The sequence below is a fragment of the Ictidomys tridecemlineatus genome, chromosome 3, assembly GCF_052094955.1.
Source record: "Ictidomys tridecemlineatus isolate mIctTri1 chromosome 3, mIctTri1.hap1, whole genome shotgun sequence".
Taxonomy (NCBI): domain Eukaryota; kingdom Metazoa; phylum Chordata; class Mammalia; order Rodentia; family Sciuridae; genus Ictidomys; species Ictidomys tridecemlineatus.
In genome coordinates, this window is record NC_135479.1 from 15,397,686 (window position 1) to 15,421,583 (window position 23,898).

Genomic DNA, 23,898 nt, shown 5'->3' on the forward strand with positions numbered 1-23,898 from the left:
GAAATAAATTGCCAGCAAGACAGTTTAATCGGAGAAAAGGCATAAAAATTAATTATGGGGGGGGGGCAATCAGAGGAAAGCAAAATGAGTACCTGAACACTCAGTAAGATCTAGAAGCTCATGCCCTCTTCACAGAGGACATTGGAGAGAAGATGTGGGCAACTTTGGGAAGAGTAAATGATTTGGTGATAGCCTGTGACAAAGTTTGTCTGGGCTTGGTATAGACTTTCTTAACCCCACTCCCAACCCCCCACTTGGGTAACATAGTAACCTTCCCCAGTAGATGAGACTCTCTGTGAACGGATTCAGGACAAATGAGTTCCTTGTTCCTTTTTTGAAGAATCTATCTTTAGGCAGATAGAGAAACATCAGAAAAAGCCCCTCTCTGCACTGCTTTGGGAAGAAAGAAGGGAAAGAGGGCAGAAAAAGATTAGAGACACCTTGGTTTTGAGGATGCTTCTGAAGCCTTCCAAGCTTCTTTGGTTCAAAGTACTCAGGATGTCAAAGCATCATACTTCAGGGTATAGTTTTCTAAATTCCAAAAGTTTGTTTTATGAGTAAACACATCAATTCAGGTTCATTGTTAATTTTTTTTTAAGAGAGAGTGAGAGAGGAGAGAGAGAGAGAGAGAGAGAGAGAGAGAGAGAGAGAGAGAGAGAGAGAGAGAATTTTTAATATTTATTTTTCAGTTCTTGGCGGACACAACAACTTTGTTGGTATGTGGTGCTGAGGATCAAACCCGGGTCACACGCATACCAGGCGAGCGCGCTACAGCTTGAGCCACATCCCCAGCCCCCATTGTTAATTTTTGATACCATGTAGAGACAATGAAAAACCAGCCTCTACCTCAGAGCAAAGCCTGTCCAAGGAAGGGACATCACCTTTGTCCTTGGAAAGACCCACAGAGCACTCCTAGGCACATTCCCACCCTGCTAAGTTGTTTATCTACAAATAACAGGAGAGATCTGCTGCACCAGGTGTCCCTGACTCATTCAGGCTAGGTGGGGATCCATAGCAACCCCCTAGCAGCCACCAATCAGCATGAGACAGGGAAATACCTGGGATGCCAGATGACCCTCCCAGTAGTTTATGGTGGTTGATAACATGTTGGGAAACCATGTGGTTCAGCACATACACCCCTCTAGGCTTAAACCAATCAATTCAAATGAATACCCCTTTTGTACTGACCAATCACCCCTACCCAACTTGTTCCTGTCAGTGAATGTGCTAATCATGTTTTAGAGTTGTTATTTGATTTTCCCGCAGTGTGTGATGATTTGCTATGATGTATGTGAAGTCCTTGCCCTCTCCAAAGAATGTATAAAACTGCTGCAAACTCTGGGCTCAGGGCCTCTCCGCATCACCAGTTGCTGTGTGTGCATGCGGAGGACCGAGCTAGCTCGCAATAAACACCTCTTTGCTGCTTACATCGATCTTGGGTCTCTGGTGGTCTTTTGGGGGTCCCGAATTCAAGCATAACAACAATAGCCTCAAACCTCAGGTTGCTACCCTCAATAGAAACTTATTTTCCAAGGGCCTAATGCCTTTATTATAAAAGAACAAACCACTATGAAGTTTCTATGCTTTAAGTCTGTTGCAGATTAAAAAAAAAAAAAGACTACATAGCATGACAATTAGCATTTTGGCATCATGTTTTAGGTTCTCCCTGGCTTTCTAAAAATCTTTATATATTTCTTTTATATATATATGTTGTAGATTGACACAATAGCTTTATTTTATTTTTATGTGGTACTGAGATTGAACTCAGGGCCTCACTGTGCTAGGCAAGTGCTCTACTGCTAAGCCACAACCTCAGCCTTCTAAAAATCTTAATTGAGGTTTAGTTGGTTCAATTCTAAATCAATAAAGAATTTATACTTGTGGAAAATATGCATAAATAATTACATGGATAAAACTGTCCATAGCTCTTCAGTACTGACATTCCAACAAAACAGCAGCTACTTGCTTCATGATAATAACAATAGCTAAATCAGATAAAGGATATCATATGGGAAATAAGAAAAGGGAAAATTAAGAGTGTTTTAACTTGCAAATCTGGTAAATAAAAGGCCTCTGACAGGTTGGGGTTTAGTTGGTAGAATGTTTTCAAGCATGTGCAAATTCCTGGGTTCAATACCCAGTTACCCACCTCCCAACCCTCCCATAAAATAATAATAAGCCTTAGGAAAAAGGCATAGAAGATCAATGCATTTATATATTTTACTTTAGAACACTAAAATTTGCACGGAGAAATGCAAAGCACAACATTCCATTGCCTAAGAAGTATGATCATACCTCAAAACATGTTAAAGAGCTTTTGTTTCTTTTGGAAACAGGAAAGCTGTTTCCTAATACATAACCATTAGTGATTTAGAAGAGAATAAGTCATCTGTAACAGTGGTTGAAGTTCAAGGTTCAATGCTCTGAGAGTGAAAGTCCCAAGGACTTTCAATATTTTAAAAATTGATTCATATAAAATCAAATGTCTTTTGTTTCACTAGATTTGGTCCATGTTTCTCCCATTGTTTGGTTTTGTTTTAACTTTTCCTATCTGGCTTCAGAGATATATGATCCTCACATTTCAGATCAGAGCTGTTGTTATCTCCTCTAGCAGTAGGAATCATTTTACTCTGCTGAATCCCAATGCTGTAAATATGTAATGGTTGCATTCATGCTGGTTAACATCAATTTTAATGAGCAAGAATAAACAAAAGAACTAAAACCAAGTCTTCTAAGGTCCTTTACTAACATTCTGATCTGTATACTCAACTAGAACTGCGAACATTTCTGACACAGTTCTATAGACTCACTCTAGAGACAGTGTAAAGGATGTTGCCAGGCAACGCATCTAAGTCTGAAAGAATCTAAGCACTGATAATGAGTCTGTCTCAGTTTGGCTCCCACACAGGAAGGGTTTTAGTGAAGACCCACATGTGTTTACAGGTCATACACAAGAGGTATTTCTAAAAGTGAGTGTCCAAAGGGAGTACAATTCAGGAATCTATTTCTTTCCTAATTCAAGTTTAATGTTTCCAATATTACAAGTATTTTCTATAACTATCTAGAATTCTAACAAAAATTAGGCATAGTAGGTCATATGCAAAAGGTCCAGTGTTGAATAGACATTCATATTCACATCTTCAACATTTCCATTTGCACATGACCATGACAAAATCTCTTGTATTATTTCAAATCACAAAAATAACTCAGAAATTATTTTCTTTTGAAAATTATCTTTGAAATTGCTTTTAATATTTACTATCATTATATCAAAAGTCAAAACAGGATTTTCAATAAAAACTATATTCTTTAAGGAGAATATATAACCAGTTGAGAAAGAGTTAACATGATTTTATGAGTAGTATACATGCAAAACACTGCTCTGCAGATGGGCCTGATCCAATCCTCCCTCTTTCAAAGCAGACACTTTGCATGCATGCTTACCAGGGCAGTATGTGTCCACGTCCAGTTTCTGAGCTGAAGTGAGGGTTGGGGAGCCAAGCTCGGATTCTGGAATTCGTGGGCTCTCAACAAACTTTGCCTTCCTCAGAGGGGCTAAGGACAAAGAGAGAGAGAGCCAGAGAGAGAGGGAGGAGAGAGGAAAATGGGAAGGGAAAGAAAAAAAGTAAAGAGAGACAGGGAAGGAGAAGGGTAAGGGAAAGAGAGAAACATAGAGGGGTCATGAGTAAGGGGAACAGCAGGCAACAGATGGAAGCACTTAAATGAACGACACACTCTGTCAGACTCAGATCAGGTTACTCTATTTTTTGTGCCAGAAAAAAATTAACTGCATTCTTCATAGAGGAGATGGGTCTTGCTAAAAAGTCTCTGGAAAAGAGAAAAGCTAAAAGCTAATATTCAAAACTATGAGTATAAATTGTGATCATCTACTACTTCTGGCTCTTTTCTCTTTATAAAGCAAAGAACTCTTATTTTGGCTATCAGTGCCATTAAATACAAGTATTAACTGACAAAATGACAGGACTAAATTTAAAGGTTTTGTTCATGATAACTGTAACCAAAAGGTCATTTTTATCCAGAAATAGCTACTTTAATATTCAGTAATGATAAATACAAAAGTAGGATTAAATATAAGTCATCACTCCTAATCTATGTAGTCTAAAGCAATCACTGTAGTGTTCTGTCACTAACGTAGGAAGTTGAAACTCCTAGCAGGCTAAAATATTAACTAGGCCATGCCAATTTGACACTGATGCTAAAGAAATGTAAATTTACAAATTTAATCATGAAGTCTATGGAACAGTAATATTCTATGCCATGGAATTCATTCATAAAGAATGAAGTATAATTTGTGATTGAAAGTTTTACTTACAGAAAGCACATATCAATTTTATTTACTGATTTTTAGGGGGAAATTAGGAAATACTATTAACGTTTATTCAAATAATAAGTTTGTTGTTGTTGTTTTGGTACTAGATACTGAACCCAGGGGCACTTTACCACTGTGCTACACCCCCAGCATCACCCCTAACCTTTTAGATTTTGAGACAGTCTCACTAAGTTGCTTATGGCTTTACTAAATTGCTGAGGCTGGCCTTGAACTTGCAATTGCCCAAGGTAGTGGGATTATAGGTGTGTGTCACTGTGCTAGGCTCAGGTAAGTATTTTAAAAGTTAAAATTATGAAGATCGCTATGGTACTTTCAAATTGAGTTCTATTAAATAAACTTTAATAAGGTTAAATTATTTAGCATAGCACTAGTACAAAAAGTTCAAATGAATATGAAATTGCTTTGTATAACTGTGTTTAAGACATGTAAATGTTTAAGATCACACTGCCATTTTTTTAAAGTTTCTGCATGTTCTTTAAAATCCTCATTCTTAATTGACCCACAGAGGATTCTGTTATTCCTAAAGATGCTCTAAAAAGAATTATAAAACATTGTCATTTCAATGGCAAGAGTTCTCCTTTGTTTTCTTTGGAGGATAAAAATGATAAAGTATTAATAAGATATAGAAAATAATTTTTAAATCGCCAATACTCAAAACCTACAGACAATAAAATCATAATTTAAACCATAAGGTGTGTATATATATTTCAAGTATATATTAAAAATACAACTTAAAGCCTGTCATTGTCTCCATGGCAACAGAGTCCTAACTCAAAGGATGCTATTGATAGGACTCTTAACCAAAAGTGAGCTTTAAGACAGCAGAACTTTCAATTCTAAGAGTGTAATAATATTTGAGCATGTCTTTTAAAATCATTATCACAAATGAAGGTCTCAAGGGATATATATGCAAGCTACTATCAGCCAAAATCCAAATCTCTTCAATATATTCTCACCAACTAACTAGAAAATAATGAAACATTTTATTTATTCAAAATTGCATTTAGGAGGAATGATTATAATTTTATTCTTAACACTTTTAAGTTCTTTACTAGAATTTTACTAAGGTATTGTCATGGCATCAGAATAACTATTATACCTGCTGAGTTCTGACAAAGACAGCATTGGTCCCTGATCAAGGGACTCTATATATTTAAAAATTCTAGATAGTAAACTTTTGGGGTAATAGAAACCAGCATTTTAGGGTAGAAATATAAGAAAGAAATTGAGAATGGTAGAGAAACTGGAGGGAGGTAGGAAGAGTATACAAAATTTATGAGATGAAGTCAAAGAGAAAACTCAGGGTCCTAAAAATTGTACAGAAAAAGAAAAGTAAATAGCTGAAGACTATGAAGAGTGTACAGACTACATGGTATTAATCTGAAATTGAAAAGATTTGGGAAATACAAAATTTCTTACTAAAATATATAATTTTCTAACAAAGACAGTTATTTTTGATCTGTGAAGACTAATGCTATACTGACTCTTAGGAATTCCAATTAAGGTTATCTTTAAAGCTCACAAATGATATTTAATTCTTACTTCTGTCTACCTTTACCACTTCATCCATGGGGTATTGTGTATGTCTAATAATGAAATTCAATTATTTTATAAAACAGATGATAATGGTGCTATTATAGATAACAAGTGTTATTTGTAAGTCAAACACAGGAGGTATAATCACAGATAATGAGAGGTTTTTCAGTAGTCATAATACTGCCTGGTAGAGAAAATAATAGGAAAACTTAGAAGATGTAGACAGTAGTTTTCTTGAAAGCGTATTTTAATAAACTTCATTGTAAAAATGGTACATAAGATAATTCAGATAGGTAAAAAAATGCTACATCAAAAGGGTTTTACTGATAATTGAAATACAGGTGATTGGTTGAATAAGATGAGTAAAAATATTAAAACCAAAACCAGGTATTTTACTGTGATGTAAGAACTCATAGGAAACTACTGCTCTGAGAGTGATCTGAAGCAACACTGGGAACATGATTTTTTATACCATAAGAGATTTGAGTTTGAGAATCTGGTAGAAGTTGAGGAAGGATGCATAAAGACTTGGCGGACAGGTATAATGGTTTGAAAGACATGGAGCAGTTATGAATATGGCTACGGAAAATAAAGCAAGCAAGTGGTTGTAAGGCACAGTATGTAGAAGTAGTATAACATGGTAACACAATAGTAAAGAGTTGGATGGTACAAGAATTAAGGGTCTAGGCTTTGAAACTACAAAGCCTAAGTTAGATTCCTACCTGTTCTACTTTTCTTAGCTGTTAAGAATCCTTCTGTTTCCTCATTAGTTATTTTGGGTTTATAACAGTACCTATAGCATGGATCAGTTGTAAAGATTACATTATTCAAAGAAAATCCTCAGTATGCTGCCCAGCACAGAATATTACTGAATTTTTTAAAAATGCAAAACAGGTTTATTACTGACAGACAAAAAGGGACAACAGAAGACTAAGATCCATTGTTAGCTGTTCCCCCAGGGCTCAGAAAATCTGCTCAGGATTATGATAAGTGAAGCTAGCCAATCCCTAAAAGACAAATGCCAAATGTCTTCTTTGATATAAGGAGGGCAACTAAGAACAGAGCAGGAAGGAAGAGCATGAGAAGATTACCATTAAACAGGGACAAGAGGTGGGAGGGAAAAGGGAGAGAGAAGGGAAATTGCTTGACCCTCATTGTTATACAAAATTACATATAAGAGGAAGTGAGGGGAAAGGAAAAAAAACAAGAGAGAAATGAATTACAGTAGATGGGGTAGAGAGAGAAGATGGGAGGGGAGGGGAGGGGGGATAGTAGAGGATAGAAAGGGCAGCAGAACAACAGACATTAGTATGGCAGTATGTAAAAATGTGGATGTGTAACCGATGTGATTCTGCAATCTGTATATAGGGTAAAAATGGGAATTCATAATCCACTTGAATCAAATGTATGAAATATGATATGTCAAGAGCTTTGTAATGTTTTTAACAACTAATAATAAATAAATAAATAAATAAATAAATAAATAAATAAATAAATAAATAAATAAATAAAAGAAAATCTGCTCAGGGTGGATAAAGTCTTTCTATGGGTGCCTCACTTTTACCACAGTTGAGGGATCTTGGAAAGCAGTCTATCCTGGGTGTTACACCCTCAGGTCATTTGAGTCACTGAGTGCAAGTATTAAAGGACATTCAGTTTATAGGTAGGGGACTAGAACAGGCTCAGGGTATTCTAACCAGTTCTCCCTTATCTCAGGATGCTATATTCCTAGCACATTCTACCATTATTCTTGAAAACTAAATGAGACATGGGGAATATTACTGGTTTTGCTGTGTTATTACTAACATCACAGATTCAGCACGATTTGGAAAGTCTGAATTCTGTGTGTTGGGGGAATAGGGGAGTGACACAAAAATGTCTAAGATGCTAGAGGGGAATGAGAATAATAATAGTATTACCATTTTAAAAAAAACTAAGAAGGTTGTAATGTTGAAGTAAATATAAGTTATACTTTATAAAGTAGTAAAATGTTCAAATCAAAAAGGGTCTAGGTTACCCAGTGGCTTGGGAGGTTGAGGAAGAGGATCAAGATTTCAAAGCCAGCCTCAGCAACTTATCGAGACAAGAAGCAACTCAGTGAGATCCTGATTACAAATAATGAGAGGTTTTCCAGTAGTCATAATACTGCCTGGTAGAGAAAATAAAATGAAAACTTAGAGGATGTAGACAGTATTTTTCTTGAAAGCGAAGCAACTGGGGATGTAGCTTAGTGGTTGAGTTTCTCTGAGTTCAGTCCTCAGGACCCTCCCCTCTACCAAAAAAAAAAAAAAAAAAGGTCTAGATTAGACAACAACAATTCTTCCCCAGATCTCAGGGTAATGGTGGTGGTTTTCGTTCCTTTGAGAACAGATAAAAGCAATCAGATCTATCACTGTCAATAGTGACCAAGAGAATCCATCTATGGACCTCTGTAAACTGGAATGATGTTGATGATACTGATACAAACCTAATTGAAACAAATAAAAAGGCATTAAAATAAGAGTTTTAAATAACTATTAAAGAATTTGTTTTTGATAGAAGTTTCATAGCAGGAAATAATTTTTAGGAAGAAAGTAGCACAAGAATCAGATACTCATGAAAGAATTACATGGAGACTGACAAAATCAAAGTAAAGATCAGAAAAATGAGAAATGAAGAATGAGCTGGGCACAGTAGTGCATGTCTATAATCCTAAGTACCTGGGAGGCTGAGGCAGGAGAACTCCAAGTTCAAGACTTGCAAGCAAGAGTCTGCCTCAAAAAAAAAAAAATAAATAAATAAATAAATAAATAGGACTGGAGATGTGGTGCAGTGATGGAATATCCCTGGGTTCAAGCCCTAACACCACAAAAAAGAAAAAAAGAAAGAAAGATGATGGGTGAATGTAATAAGCAGAGCAACACAAAGTACTAATGAAAGAAAAATTCTGAGATATCCTAAACTTAATTACAAGGGCAAGAGGAAGGAGTAGGAAAAGACATAAAGGAAGTTAATTAGTTCATAGCTGCATGTAAAATCAACAAAAGACTATTTCACATTCCTGAATGTATGATGAAACCTTGACTTAATTCTCATCAAGACTGACCACCAGGGCCACCAATCCCTCTTTATATATAAACTTTCCAGACTATTACCCCCAGCCAATACAGAAGTAACAATTATTACTTCTTATGGATTGCTTTCCTATTACAAAGACTTCCCAGCTTTGCATTGTCCCGTCCCTCTCTTATCTATGGCCAATGAGGGTTCAATGTAAACATCTTGTGCTTTCCTTCCTCAAATATTTCATTATAAAAATATTCTTAGCTTTAGGTCTAGTGAACATTTTTCTACTAGTTACCTAGCCCTGCTGCTTCTGGTTGCAGAAATTTGTCCCAGAACCTGTTCTTTTTTTCAGACTAGCATCTGTAATGGCTTGATAAACCATTTTATTTCAGATAGTTCAGGCAAGAAAAAGAAGCATAAAGCATCCAAATTAGAAAAGGAGAAATAAATTATCTCTGCTTGCCGATTATATAATCTTACAGGTAGAAACACCCTAAAGATTCCACAAAATAACTACTAAAATTAATAAATGAACTCAACAAAGTAATATGATCACAAAAATCAGCTGCATTTATATACACCAACAATGAATAATCTGAGAAGAAAACTAAGGAAACAATTTAATTTAAAATAACACACACACACACACACACATACACACACACACTACTTAGGCATAAATGTAATCAAGAAGACAAAAAACACTTGTATGCTGAACACCTTATAAAACACTACTGAAACAAATTAAAGAAGGCATAAATAAATGGAAAAATATTCACTGAAAGACTTAATTGTTAGGGCAGCAATACTATACCAGATGATCTATAGATTTGAAGCAATCCCTATGAAAATTTCAATGACCTTTTATTGCAAAAATAGAAACACCCAGCAGAATACAAAAGACACTAGTATGGCAGTATGTAAAAACGTGGATGTATAACTGATGTGATTCTGCAATCTGTATACGGGGTAAAAATGGGAGTTCATAACCCACTTGAATCAAATGTATGAAATATGATATGTCAAGAGATTTGTAATGTTTTGAACAACTAATAATAAAAAAAGAGAATTAAAAAAATAGAAAAACCCATCCTAAATTAACATGAAATCTCATGGGACTCCTGAATAGTAGAAACAGTGTTGAAAAAGAATAAAGTTGGAGTTCTCACATTTCCTAATTTCAAAACTTACAAGGCCTGGGGTGTAGCTTAATAGTACAGAGTATGCTTATCATGCACAAGCCCTGAGTTAAATGGCTGGTATGAAAACAACAATAAAACCGTATAGGGGCTCCTACAAATTGCAGGATTTAAAGGAAGACCTCGTCATTATCTTGACTTACCTCCATTTTGTTCTCTCTCTGTCCTAACTTTCTATAGGCAGTCATGCTGGAAATGGAAATTGAACAGAAACTGCCCCCTAAACCCTGGTACACCAGGACAATACCAGCAGGACCTCAGAGAACCAAACCTACAACCAGGCCAACCCAAACTGCTGTGCATATGCATACCTCTTGTTTTTTCCCCCATGTAATCCTGAAACTGTTTTCAGTATGGAGAAGAAAACTTTCAGGACCAACTATCTTCCCAATCTGGTCCAGCAGAAAATAAACCCCTTTCCTGCTTCATCATCATGATGTCTGTTAATCAGACTCTAGAAGCGGGTGGCCGAACCTGGTCTCTCAAGATCCCTAGACTCAGGCCTCTGACTAAAGATTCTCATAACACAACTTACAGCAAAGCTTCAGTAAGCAAAAAGGTAGAGACAGAACTGGCATAAAGACAGACATACAGACCAATGGAACAAAATGGAGGCCCTATAAACCCTAAGATCATATAATTTTCAACAAGGGTACCAGGACCATTTGATGGTAAAAGGGCAGTGTTTTTCAATAAATTTTGTTTTATCGAATATCTTTCTGCGAAAGAATGAAGTTAGCCAATCTCAAAAAACCAAATGCCAAATGTTTTCTCTGATATAAGGAGGCTGATTCATAGTGGGGCAGGGAGGGGGAGCATGGGAGGAATAGATGAACTCTAGATAGGGCAGAAGGGGGGGGGGAAGGGGGAGGGGGCATGGGGTTAGAAATGATGGTGGAATGTAATGGACATCATTATCCAAAGTACATGTATGAAGACACAAATTGGTATGAATATACTTTGTATACAACCAGAGATATGAAAAATTGTGCTCTATATGTGTAATAAGAATTGTAATGCATTCTGCTGTCATATATAAATAAAAATAATAATAAAAAGAATGAAGGGGCTGGGGATGTGGCTCAAGCGGTAGCGCGCTCTTAAAAAAAAAAAAGAATGAAGTTGAACTCTTATACCATGTAGAAAACTAAATGTAAATGGATAAAAGACCTAAAAATAAGAGCAAAATCTATAAAACTCTTAGAAGCAACATGGTGGCAAATATTCTGAACTTCAGAATTGTTAAGGAAATGAAGAGAAACAGTGGGTAATGTATTAGGAAAGAGAAAACATTACATAAAAAGTTTAACAGATCTTTCATAGGCAGAATCCTATATTATTATTAGCATTTCAGTTCTGAAACATTTATTCATCGTACCTTTGGGTACCATGAATATCTGGAAATAAGTGGAAATAGATCCTTCCAAGCTGTCCAATGTGTTGATTAACTATTATCATGGGGTTGGGGTTGGGGTTGTAGCTCAGTGGTTTGCACATGTGAGGCACTGGGTTCGATCCTCAGCACCACATAAAAAAACAGACAAAATACAGATGTTGTGTCCATGTATAACTAAAAAAAATTAAAAATATATTATCATTAACATCCTTAAATGCTACACAAACAACATCTTGAAGACAGGAAGAATGTCAAGAAGCTCTTCCTTGTTACAGTTATGTACTTCCTTCAAAATGGGATATCAAAAAAGAAAAAAAGGTAGTTTTAAGAGAATTATAAATTTTGTATATTTATGTTCTTTTAAAGTTGCATGAAGAGTTTTATGGTTGTAAAAGTAACTGGGGAAAATATGTTCACTTTACATCTTTAAAAAGCAAACTGAAGAGCAAATTAAAACCCAATTAAGCAGAAAAGGGAAATAATAAAAATGAAAGCAGAAATAAATAAAATGACAAATAAAAATAGGAGAAAACAATGAAAACAGAATTTAATTCTTAAAAGAAAATTAACAAAATTAAAAACCTTAATCTGACCAAGAAAAACTAACATGAATTACCAAAATTATGAATAAAAGGGGATATCACTATTGACTCCACAGAAATAAAAAGAATCAATAAGTGAAAATTATGAATGATATTATGCTAACCAATTAGGCAACATAGATAAAATGGACAAATTCCTAGAAAGACACAAATAACCAAAATTGATAAATTAAGTGATAAAAAAATCTGAATAGACTTACAATAACAAAAAAATTGAAGTAGTAATTAAACAATTTCCCACAAAGAAAAGCCCAGTCCCAGCTGGCAGCAATGGTGAATTCTATCAAATAAGAAAAAACTAACAACATTCCTTTATAAACTTTATTAGAAAATTAAGGAAGAATCTGGGATGGAAGCAAGTGGTCTAGAAAAATAGGTTACTTAAGGTACATGTGGCTAGATTTTATACTAACAGGGTATAAGAAATGTATAATGATATTAGAGTTATGGGTTTAGTCAACTGAAATAAATATTATCACACTTTACTTTGAGAAAAAACTTTAAAAAATAAACTTTTCCAACATTACATTTATGTATTTATTTTTTAAATTTTTTTTTTTTTTTAAGTTTTGGCAGACACAACATCTTTATTTGTATGTGGTGCTGAGGATCGAACCCGGGCCACACGCATGCCAGGCAAGCGCGCTACCACTTGAGCCACATCCCCAGCCCCCCAACATTACATTTATTAATGAGAGTTTTCTTACAGATTTATACACAATTTAAATTTTTGCTCTGATCTTATTTGGTACTTCAAAGCAGAATAAAATTAAAGACTATTTTTTTTCTTTTTAATTTATTTTTTTGGCTCAATGGAAATTCATTCTCATTCATATATATATATATATTTTTCTCTCTCTCTCTGTATTGGGGATTTAACTCAGGAGCATTTTACCAGGAGTTACAGCTTACTGAATCATTGGGATTACAGGTGTGGGTGACCATGCCTTTCTGGAACTATTCTTAAAATTATTTTTCTTAGCCAGGCACAGTGGCATACACCATAATCCAGGTTATGGGGGCAGGAGAATTCAAGTTCGAGACCTGCCTGTGCAACTTAGGAAGACTCCCCTTAAAATAAAATTTTAAAAGGGCTGGGGAACTGTAGTTTGGTGATTGCCTAGCATGTGCCAGGCTCTGGGTTCAATTTCTAGTACTTCTGGGGAAAAAAAGAAGGGGGTAGAAAAACTATGTTTAAACTTTGTTTTAGAAAGACAGACGGAAGCATTGGGGATATATCTCCATGGTGGAATGCTTCCTCACAAAACTGAGGCCCTGGGTTTGGATCACCCAGGGGAGTGGGGGGGGGAGTGGAAAGAGATAAATCTGTTTGGGACTCTATATATTTTCTCTTTTCTTTTTTTTATTATTAGTTGTTCAAAACATTACAAAGCTCTTGACATATCATATTTCATACATTTGATTCAAGCAGATCATGAACTCCCATTTTTACCCCATATACATATTGCAGAATCACATTGGTTACACATCCACTTTTTTACATACTGCCATACTAGTGTCTGTTGAATTTGCAAGCTCAATTCTAATGCAAGGCACATAGCTCTAAAACCAGTTATCTTGATTTCAAAAATGCTATGCAACAACAAATAAAATAACAACTAAGATATGCATAACAATTTATTTTTTTCATTTTTATCTACATTTTTACCTAAGCTCATTTGACCTACATGATTTTTTTTTTCTAGGAAAAACACATTAATTCTATTTATGGATGGGAAAACAATCACAAGACTCTTACACAGACCACAGTAATTTAAGGGGTTGATGATAGATTCATATCCAAGTATTTGTATTTCAATTATATTATTCCATTTATAAAATTGTTCCTCATGGTATCAAACTCATTTTACGATATGAGAGATAATTTTAAATGCTCCATTAAAAAAGCAGTATGGAATTACATAGTGTGGCAAATATCATGGTTCCTACCAACATTCTGAACTCATGTTTTTCTAGGCACAGAGGTGACTATAATTGCCAGCTACTGTGGTATGTAGGAAGGACTATGTGACTTGTTCTGGCCAACATGATTACGTGTAGAAATGACCATAACCCTTGCATGATTCTAATAGTCTGTCTCTTCCTCTAGAAACAAAGTCATGAAGAAAATCTCATGCTGAGATGGTGAAAGTACAAGGCTGAAGTAGCCTGGACTGCTTTGTATTACCAATAAGACAGCTGTCCTGCAGAGCTATTCAAACTTGCTGGATAAACTACAAATAGACATTTGTTGTACAAAATCACTGAGATTTTTAAGGTTCTTTGTTATGGCAGCATAGTCTAGTCTATTCTAATGAATGAAATAGCTACAAAGTTATCCTGTTTTCCATTATCTGTCAATCTTCCCAAATATGTCAAGGAGAACTTTTTTTAACATTTTTAAAAAATTTTTTTGGAAGTAGTTAGAAACAATACCTTTATTTTATTTATTTATTTTTATGTGGTGCTAAGGATTGAACCCAGGACTTCACATGTGCTAGACAAGTGCTCTACTGCTAAGCCACAATCCCAGCCCCTGTAAAGGAGAATTTTTTTTTTTTTAAGAGAGAGAAGAGAAACATAAGACAGAGAGAGAGAGAAAGAGAATTTTTTTTTTAATATTTATTTTTCAGTTTTCAGTGGATACAACATCTTAATTTTTATGTGGTGCTGAGGATCGAACCCAGCACCCCGTGCATGCCAGAGGAGCACATTACCACTTGAGCCACATCCCCAGCCCCAAGGAGAAATTTTTAATGTGGTACTAATATCAGCTAACTCCTCTTTTAAAAAATTTTTTTTAATTATAGTTGTTGATAGACCTTTATTTTATCTATTTATTTTTATGTGGTGCTGAGGATTGAACCCAGTGCCTCACATATGCTAGGCAAGTGCTCTACCACTGAACTATAGCCCCAGTCCTAATTCTCCTTTTTAACAAAAGAAGGAGAAGAACTTAGCTTCAGAGTTTTATGACATTTGAAATAGGTTGAACATTCTTTCTAGTTAATATTATAGTTATGGCACATGATATTTGTTTTTCAGTTTACTAATGTCTCTTTTATTTTAAGATAAATTTATTTAAATAAAAGCATAAAATTCCAAGAAAATATTAGGTTAAAAACAAGTATAGCTATAAGCAGGTATAGCAAAAATCATAAAGATGTTATACCAAATGAATAAAACTGAGAAAGAGTGTACTATTGCTACTTGTATCAACAGGGCAATTCCTGATTTATTTCTTCACTTTTTGCCCATACTGTGTTGAGTTGTGAACAAAAGGTTTAGGCAACTACATTTAAATTGGTATTCAATATGAAGGGCAGAATTGATAAAATATTTTCAGTTAACAAGAACAATGTTTTAGAGCCATGACTGGAATACTGGTTAGGTAATAACAGAATTAAGAGAAAACAAATATAAAGTGTCGAAAATATGTAATAATTAAACTAAAAAAGAATTATCACATCAATAGACATAGTTATTTGATCAACTTAACTGGAGCAGTCTTTTACAATTCTTTTTTCCCATCTTTCCAGAAGGGCTGATCCAGTTCTACATGCCTTTAATGACCTTTATTTCTACTGATGGCATAGTCAGAAGCCAAAAATGTGGAGAGAGGAAGCTCGACAAAATCTGTGTGTTTTACATATAATACACAATCTCTGAAGACTCTAGTTCAGGGTTATTATGCAGCATCCAACTTAGATAAATGTGGCATGTTAATATAGAAAAGCTATAGTTACTTGGTTAAACCCGGAGTAAATCATGAAGTTATTCTTTAAAGCTTTACAGTGACTCATAGTGGATTCTCACACTTAGTTTCTAAATTGTGTATCACAATTGAAAATACGTAAAAGATTTAAATATGGACACTTACTAACTTGGCACCAAAAGAAAAGCCTTTGAAAAATTTGTTTCTAATGATGAAGAAAGAGAAAAGAAAAGATAAATAAGAAAGAGAAGAAGAAAATATTTCATCTTAGAGGATGGAAGAACACATATTGATAAGAAGATAGGGATGGGTTGCCAAATGACATAGACTGAAGTAGCCCTTCTAACTTCCAGGCAGACAGAACAAGAGCTAGCACCAGATCCACAGTGAAAAAAGCAGTGTTTTCATCTTAATGAACTAATGTATATACAGATAATGTGATAAAAACTCAAGTCTCTCAAGCTCACTTTTACCCTATGTATTTGTAGAAATTATACTCCTTTCTCATAGACATATCACCACAGTTCCAAGACGATTGTATTTCTCCTAATATTAAGGTAGACAAAGAGCTGAAGTGAACAACACTATCTCAGTGCTTAATAAAATAGAACAGATTTTTCACTCAAAATGGATGTTTAGTTGGAAGCTCCTTCTTTCTACTGTATAGTCCCACCATTATCTTATAGCCTCAGAGTACTCTGCAAGATTCTCTGCAATATGCATTCATCTGTTTCCTCAGTTCAGGAAGACTGTCATTCTCTGCTAGAGTTCTCCATAGTCAGAATACCTTTCTGCAGAAAGCCAAGGTACCTAGTTGTTATCCCCCACTCCACCCTTTCTTTCAGGGATCACACTACCATGCTGTTAACTGTCCAATATTTGAAAATAGTTGTTTGCAATCCAAGGCAAGTCCAGCACTGGTTATGTCAGCATAGTGGGAAGCAGCCTCTCCTGACATTTTAATTGTATTTTTTATATATTTAGTATTCAGAATATGTCTGAAGATTAAAAGGAGCCTTTGTCTGTTTTACATACCTCTGTATCTTTAGTAATAATTATAATAGTGCTAGACACAGTGCAAGTGCTATTATTTATTAAATGACTAAACTAGCTTATATTTATTTATATGATTTTGGAAGAATAAATGATCTGTTCATGTCTTTCATCTAGTGACTAAAGCTGAAGAAGATGGGTGATTCTAAGCAGTATTCAAGGAAATGCAAGAATAAGTATGTTCTTCCCCCACAAGTTCTATTTTCATGCAATTGTGTTATACCACACAAAGGATATACTAGACATATTGATAGAACACCCCAGCAATAAGTAAAATTACTCATACTTCTTGCCTCAGTTCTTTCTACCCCTCTCTCTGCTCCCAAATGGATAACTTGCATTTAATGAGTAAAAATTATTCTTTTTAGCAGAATACATACTATAACAAGAGTGGCAGTATAAATTGTTTTCTTTTCTGACAGGAAAAGGTACAGTATATTAAAGAAGAGGTGCTCGTAATATGAGAAAGCTAGAAACACATTTTTGAACATTTTACAAACTAAGATTTAAAAATATGTTATATATTAGACCTATATTCTGGTATTATAAAATTTGAAGTATAAATTCTACCTATACTGTTATTTATATAGAAATCATTAAACTCTTCTACATTATAAGCTCTTTAAAGGAAGGGAGTGTAGGATAATCTCAAAATAGTGCTTTAAAAGTGATATAAAATGCATTTACATTGCTGTTTACCCTTTTACATTAGCTATCAATAATGGCTGGAAATATGCTGCCTAGGTAAACTTACATAAAGTTTTGAGAAAAAAAAAATCAGTTTTACATACACTTAAGAACTGAGAGAGAAACAGACTTGGATAGTAACCATGTGTATATATGGTCCTCCGTAAGGACCAAACTGGTTTCTCCCACACAGACCCAAAAGGTTTAGGATTAACAAGAAAAACAATAAGAATCACAGAAGGTTATTTCAAACCTTTCTTTTTCTTTTTCAAAACTTGGGAAATTGAAGAAGATTCTGACCAATCAATGTGGAGGTAGAAACTATTAAAAAATGTGTAAACATGAACACTGTGCCAATACTGTAATAGAATTCTGTGAAAACAGATTAAAAGGATAACTATACTACTTACCCTTTTAACTAAGTTGAAATTAACTAATTATATATTTCAATATATCTAGTAAAGAGGATTTTGAATGTTCTCAACACAAGGAAATGGTAAATGTTTGGGTGATAGATATTACAATTATCTTGATCTAATACTATTATTGACATATGAAATTATATCCTATAAATATTTGCAATCATTATGTGTCAATTAAAATTATTTAAAAAAATAGATTTTAAAAAATTAAGTCTTTGTATCATGGACAAAAATGACTACTGAGAAATGTTCAAAGATTAAGTGTGAAGGCCAAGAGCTTTCTGACTTGATTTTAGAATGTGCAGTTGCTACTAATGTTATAATAGGGAACTTAAAACAGAGAACACTAATTAATTCTAATCCTGGGTGAAGAATCACATTTCTCTGACCTTAGAATATTTGTCAGAAATTGCCAGTCTTTGTAAGAGAACAAGTTGCCTTTCAACCTCCTTAAGATCCTAGAATCATCTGGCTGAGAGAGAATAAAGAAGAGGCTAAGTAGATGATTAATTCCTGAGGAAAAACAGGGTATACAAAGATGAGTTGTCTCCTCCGATGGAAAGTAAATACCCAGGAAAAAAGAGAGCTAGCTGAGGAACAGAACTAGCATTCTGCCAAGAAAGGCTCTGATTTAGAGGTAGGCAAGGATTTTCATTGTGACTTTCCTTAAATACACAAAGGCATGAAACACTGTCTGCCTTGCGCTTGGTTGTGTGGTACCAAGAAGAGTGATCTTTACACAAAAAGCAGACACTGATTTGGTTTACAGGCAGGTTTTCATTAATCTCCTCCAAATTCTGGATTTTAAACTAAATAAAACACTCTGTTCAGTAATTAATTTATTTTAAGATGCAAAAAAACTTGTAGGAGGATGAGATTATAGAAGCAGTATTATATATTACAGTAAAAATGAAGCTAAATAGCAAATCTCAAATTTTAAAAATTTATACATGTTTCTTATGAGTTCTGTCATGTACTCCTGTATCTCACTGGATGCATGGAAAAGAAAAAAAAAATTACATAAAAGTATGGAACAACAAATAGTAAGGAATAGAACAATAAAATCAGTGTTTCTACTTTGTACAGCCATGTACAAAGCTGTACAAAGGTCCTCCTCCAGATAATACTGTAAACTCTAAGAAAACAATGAAAACTACTAACAGCTCTGGAGAATAAATACAAGTAGACAGATTTTAGAGGAAGGTTGACATTGGAAGACTGAATTGTGATGAATTTCCAAGTTTAGTTTTTGGCCTAAAATTAGAGTCTCAACAATACATGGGGGCACTAAAACTCCAATATAAAACCTATACTTTTTCTAGTTTGAAGGTTACTAAAGTGAAGCAAATAAATATATTTGTCAACTCAAATTTCTTTTTTTATTTTTATTTTTTTTTGGTGGCAAGAACAACTAAAATCTTGTCATTTAACATGAATACCAAATACAGCACAATTTTATTAACTACAGTTTTCATGCTACACATCAGAGCTCTAGATTTGTTCATTCTATATATCTGACTTACATCTCCCCATTCCTGCTCCCGCTATTATTGCTGGAAACCACTTCCTTATTCTCTCTCTTTGAAATTTTGACCTTCCATGAACAAAAGGTATCATGCAATATTTTTCTTTCATTCTGTTATGGTTGGAAAAAATGCTTGATATGATTTTAATCTTAAATTTTTAAAGAATTGTTCTGTGACCAAACATAGAATTTATAAAATGTGTTTTGGGGCAGTGCTGGGAATTGAGCCTAGGATCTAGCACCTGCTTGGCAAGTGCCCTACCACTGAGCTACCATCATAGTCTTCTATGTAGTATTTTGGGTCTTCTGATCTGTCTCACATTTCTAAATTTTAGCTTCCTGAATCTTACTCTTTATTGTAGTTGTCTAGCTTTTCTCAACTCTGCTAAATTATCACAATCTGAAGAAAAAAGATAACATGTTTTGTTTTGAGATTCCTGAAAGACAAAATGTTTCTTAATTATCAAGAGATTTTAGTGGTGTTTTTGCACAAGAAAGTAAGATCATGAGGTAGGAGTATTATCAAAATTAGCTCTGACTTTAATATTTTATATATAATTCCACCTGTACTAAATCAGAGCTTTAAATCCTTAGGGGAGTCTCAAGGCAGAAAAAATTATTTTGTCTTTAGTAAAGGATACAAAAGTTATTTGTAATAATAATCACAACAAAACATGTTATTATATAGATTAAATTATAGGTTAGATTGGACCATGTCCCCTGAAATGTGGCAAATTAATGACTTATAAGTGACTACAAAAACTAAATACTTAAGAAAGGAATTAACAAAACAGCTAATAAGATAATAAAAATTTTATTATGATACATAAATGAAATTACAAAACAGTTGAGAGAAACAAGCTCAGATAGTGGAGAAATATACATAGCTTCTCTGATTTTACTTCTTGTTTTATAATCATATAGATGTATAACAGATGATAACTGTAAAGAAAATAGAAGGTGGCTGACTAGAATTTATTTTTCTAATTTAATTGGCCTCTTTTTAACAACAGGTAGAATACTGTACATATGTGCTAACTAAATAATCTAATCTTTAATCTCTTGGTTTTAGTTGTTCCTACAAGTTTCTGCATATTAACTCTACTGCATACTTCTTTATGAGTTCTTTTTGTTTTGTTGTCTTGGTGATGGGAATTGAACTGTGAGTTTCCAAACTTGTTTACACTAAAAGTAATAAAGACTAGGGCTGGGGATGTGGCTCAAGCGGTAGCGCGCCATGCCTGGCATGCGTGCGGCCCGGGTTCGATCCTCAGCACCACATACCAACAAAGATGTTGTGTCCGTCGAGAACTAAAAAATAAATATTAAAAATTCTCTCTCCTCTCTCACTCTCTCTTAAAAAAAAAAGTAATAAAGACTATTTAAATGTTATGTAGGTGTAAGCATAGGTAGTATTTAGTGCTCACTATATCCCACATACTGCTATACACTTGATACTTATTATTTGTTTATCCTCTTAACATTCTTATGAGGCAGATACTCTTATTACAATTTATGAAAGAGGAAATTGAAATGTAAAGAATATGAGAGGCTGGAGCTGTGGCTCAGTGGTAGAGCGCTTGCTTAGCATGTGTGAGGCACTGGGTTCGATTCTCAGCAATACATATAAATAAATGAATAAAATAAAGGTCCATCAACATCTAAAAATATTTTTAAAAAGATTATGAATAACTTGTAGAAATGCTGGAACCTAAACCATGCATGTCTGACTACAAAGGACAGTTAATTAATTACTTAATGGACTGTTTTCAAGTATGTGCTTCAACCCAGAAGGACGTAAGATTTTTTATATCATAACTAACTAGTTTAACAAAAGGTATTTAGGCTTGAAAGATAGGAATGACATTGCTAAACATAAATTTCCACTCATGATTAAACTCAGACCCAACTCATGTATCAAAAGGATAGTAAAATTTTTGCTGTGATACCTAAGTGGAAAAAAGATTGGTTAAGATAAGAGAAACAAACTTAGATACTGAAGGGGAAATATAAAATAAGAAATAAAATTGTAGAAGCTATGTATAAGACAAGACCATAATTCATCAGTCTGGTCCATACCCATCTGTGGCTCTTCTCAGGATTCTCCCAAACATGGTCAGGGTTACTGAAGAATATGAAGGTAAATATATAAAAGAAGCCTTCTTGTCCTACCTTGATAGGGACTAACAGTTGATTTTTCAAAAATGTTTAAGGTCAGGGATGGGTTGTGGCTCAGCAGTTAGCATGCTTGCCAGGCACATGCCAGGCACTGGGTTCAATCCTTGGCATCACATAAAAACAAATAAATAAAATAAAGGTATTGTGTCTAACTACAACTAAAAAAAAAAGATATTTAAAAAAATGTTTAAGGCAGAAGGGAAAGATAAAAATGATATGTACATTAATACTTCAACTTTAAAATACAGATTAACCAAAATTTGATGTAAAACCAAGGCCTTTCTGTTTGAATATGAATTCCAGTTTTTCTTTCTTGAATAAAATGCACTAAAATATATAGCCTGAGCTAGGCATAGTGGCACATGCCTGTAATCCCAGCGACTTGAGAGGCTGGGGAAGGATCACAAGTTTGATACCAGCCTCAGCATTCTAGTGAGGCCCTCAGCAACTTGGCAAGACATCATTTCAAAATAAAAAAGGGTTGAAGATATAACTCTGTGGTAAAGTGCCCCTAGGTTCAATCCCCAGTACCAAAAAGGGAGGAAAAAAAACAAAAACAAAAAAGAAAACCCTGAAACACAAATAAATATTTAGTTAAAATTTCTTTAAAGCAAATAATTAGCTAACCTAAGTACAGGTAGATTTTAGAAGTAGTTTTACCCTAATTTTTATAGTATTTTTAACTGACATCTTAAACTGAATTTTTGCAAAGATTTTAATACAATTTTTTGTAGAAATAAGAACTCTCTTTATTACAAATGATTTTTCTTTTGGCCTTCACATTTTATAAGTTAATATATATGTGATTTAATCATGTTATCATTAATGTAACTGCATCTTAGTAAGCACAAGCTACTAGAGGGATAACAGAAGTACCTAAGAAGGTAGTCTACTAGCCTCTAATATACACCTTATTCTGATAACAGTCAGTAGGTATCACAAGGAGAATGGAAAAAATTTATCACATAAGTGATTAGGTGAAGGTCAGTTAAGAAAGCTTCTCCTTTGGCCTGGGGGAAATAGCTCAATTGTAGAACACTTGCCTAGCACACATGAGGCCCTGGGTTCACTCCCCAGTACTAACAAATAAGGACAAAAGAAAAAAAAAATGGATTAAAGAAAGAAAGCTTCTCTTTTAACTGGAAGAACTAACGCACAAGAATATAAAATAGCATTCAGAAGCCTAACGAAACACCTTCAGAGGCTATCATGCTTGAAAGGCACTGATCATCAAAGATTTAGATTTAGAAATAAGGTACAGAGTATAAAATCCTGCTGGGGCAGGGGTGGGGCAGCACAGTGGTGGAGCTTATGCTCAGCATGCACTAGGCCCCTGGGTTCAATCCTATCACCAAACCAAACAAAACAATATCTGAGCCAGTGCCCATAACTGAAAGAACAATGATTACCTAAACAGCAGTGGAACAGTCAATTAAAACATAAATAGATTTCAATAAGAGGGAGTCAATTATAGTTTGTCATATTTCAATGTCTAAAACCATACAATTTTGTGATGTTTTTTGCTATTTTTTTAATAGTAAAATATTTGAGAAGTATCAAAAGAAATAATAGGAACATAAAACCATTTCAGACAGATAAACTTTGACAAAAAACATTTCCCCAAATTGAAGGCATAATCTAGGGAAAATTATATAATTAGAATTAAAGTGAATTAATACAAAGTTAGCAGAAAAGGTAGCTAACGGATCAATGTTATGTTGTTTGGACACATAAAATAGTTTAAAATAAATCTAAGCTATAAGATGACATATTAACACAATCTATAAAAATTGTTCATTAAAGCAATGATTTATCTCCAGAATGGGGATAAGTAGAAAATACTGGATATTTGGTAGAGTGACAAGAATTCCAAAACACAACAGAATTAGTAATAAATTCTAAGATGGAAATAACCATTGTGCACTGAATACGTAACTTTACCATTATTCTAAGCTTCTTTTATATCATAATAATGTGACAAAATATTTATTCATGCCTTTGGGGGGTTGAGGCTTCTTTTAAATTGAACAATAAAAAGCATATCAGAGTTTTATGTACTTTTTGCTCACTTTTTAAAAACTTAACCAAGTTAAAATAACCAAGGGTTGGGGTGTAGCTCAGTGGTGGAGCCTAGCATGCACAAGGCCCTGGGTTTAATCCCTAGCATAGTTCAAAACAAAACAAAACAA

The 23,898-nt window shown here is 34.2% G+C and overlaps 1 protein-coding gene across 12 annotated transcripts in view; it reads right to left on the reverse strand.

The window, feature by feature from the left end:
* The window catches only part of Tanc2 (tetratricopeptide repeat, ankyrin repeat and coiled-coil containing 2), a 417,090-nt gene that overhangs the window by 229,771 nt on the left and 163,421 nt on the right, over positions 1–23,898 (reverse strand). For 7 of the 12 annotated variants that reach the window (XM_078041902.1, XM_021728390.3, XM_078041900.1 and 4 more), the window contains one exon: positions 3,445–3,555. The exons of the other annotated variants lie outside the window; for them this stretch is intronic. In XM_078041902.1, the coding sequence (XP_077898028.1) occupies positions 3,445–3,555 (111 nt within the window). The remainder of the gene's footprint in view (positions 1–3,444; positions 3,556–23,898) is intronic. 12 annotated transcript variants of the gene reach the window in all.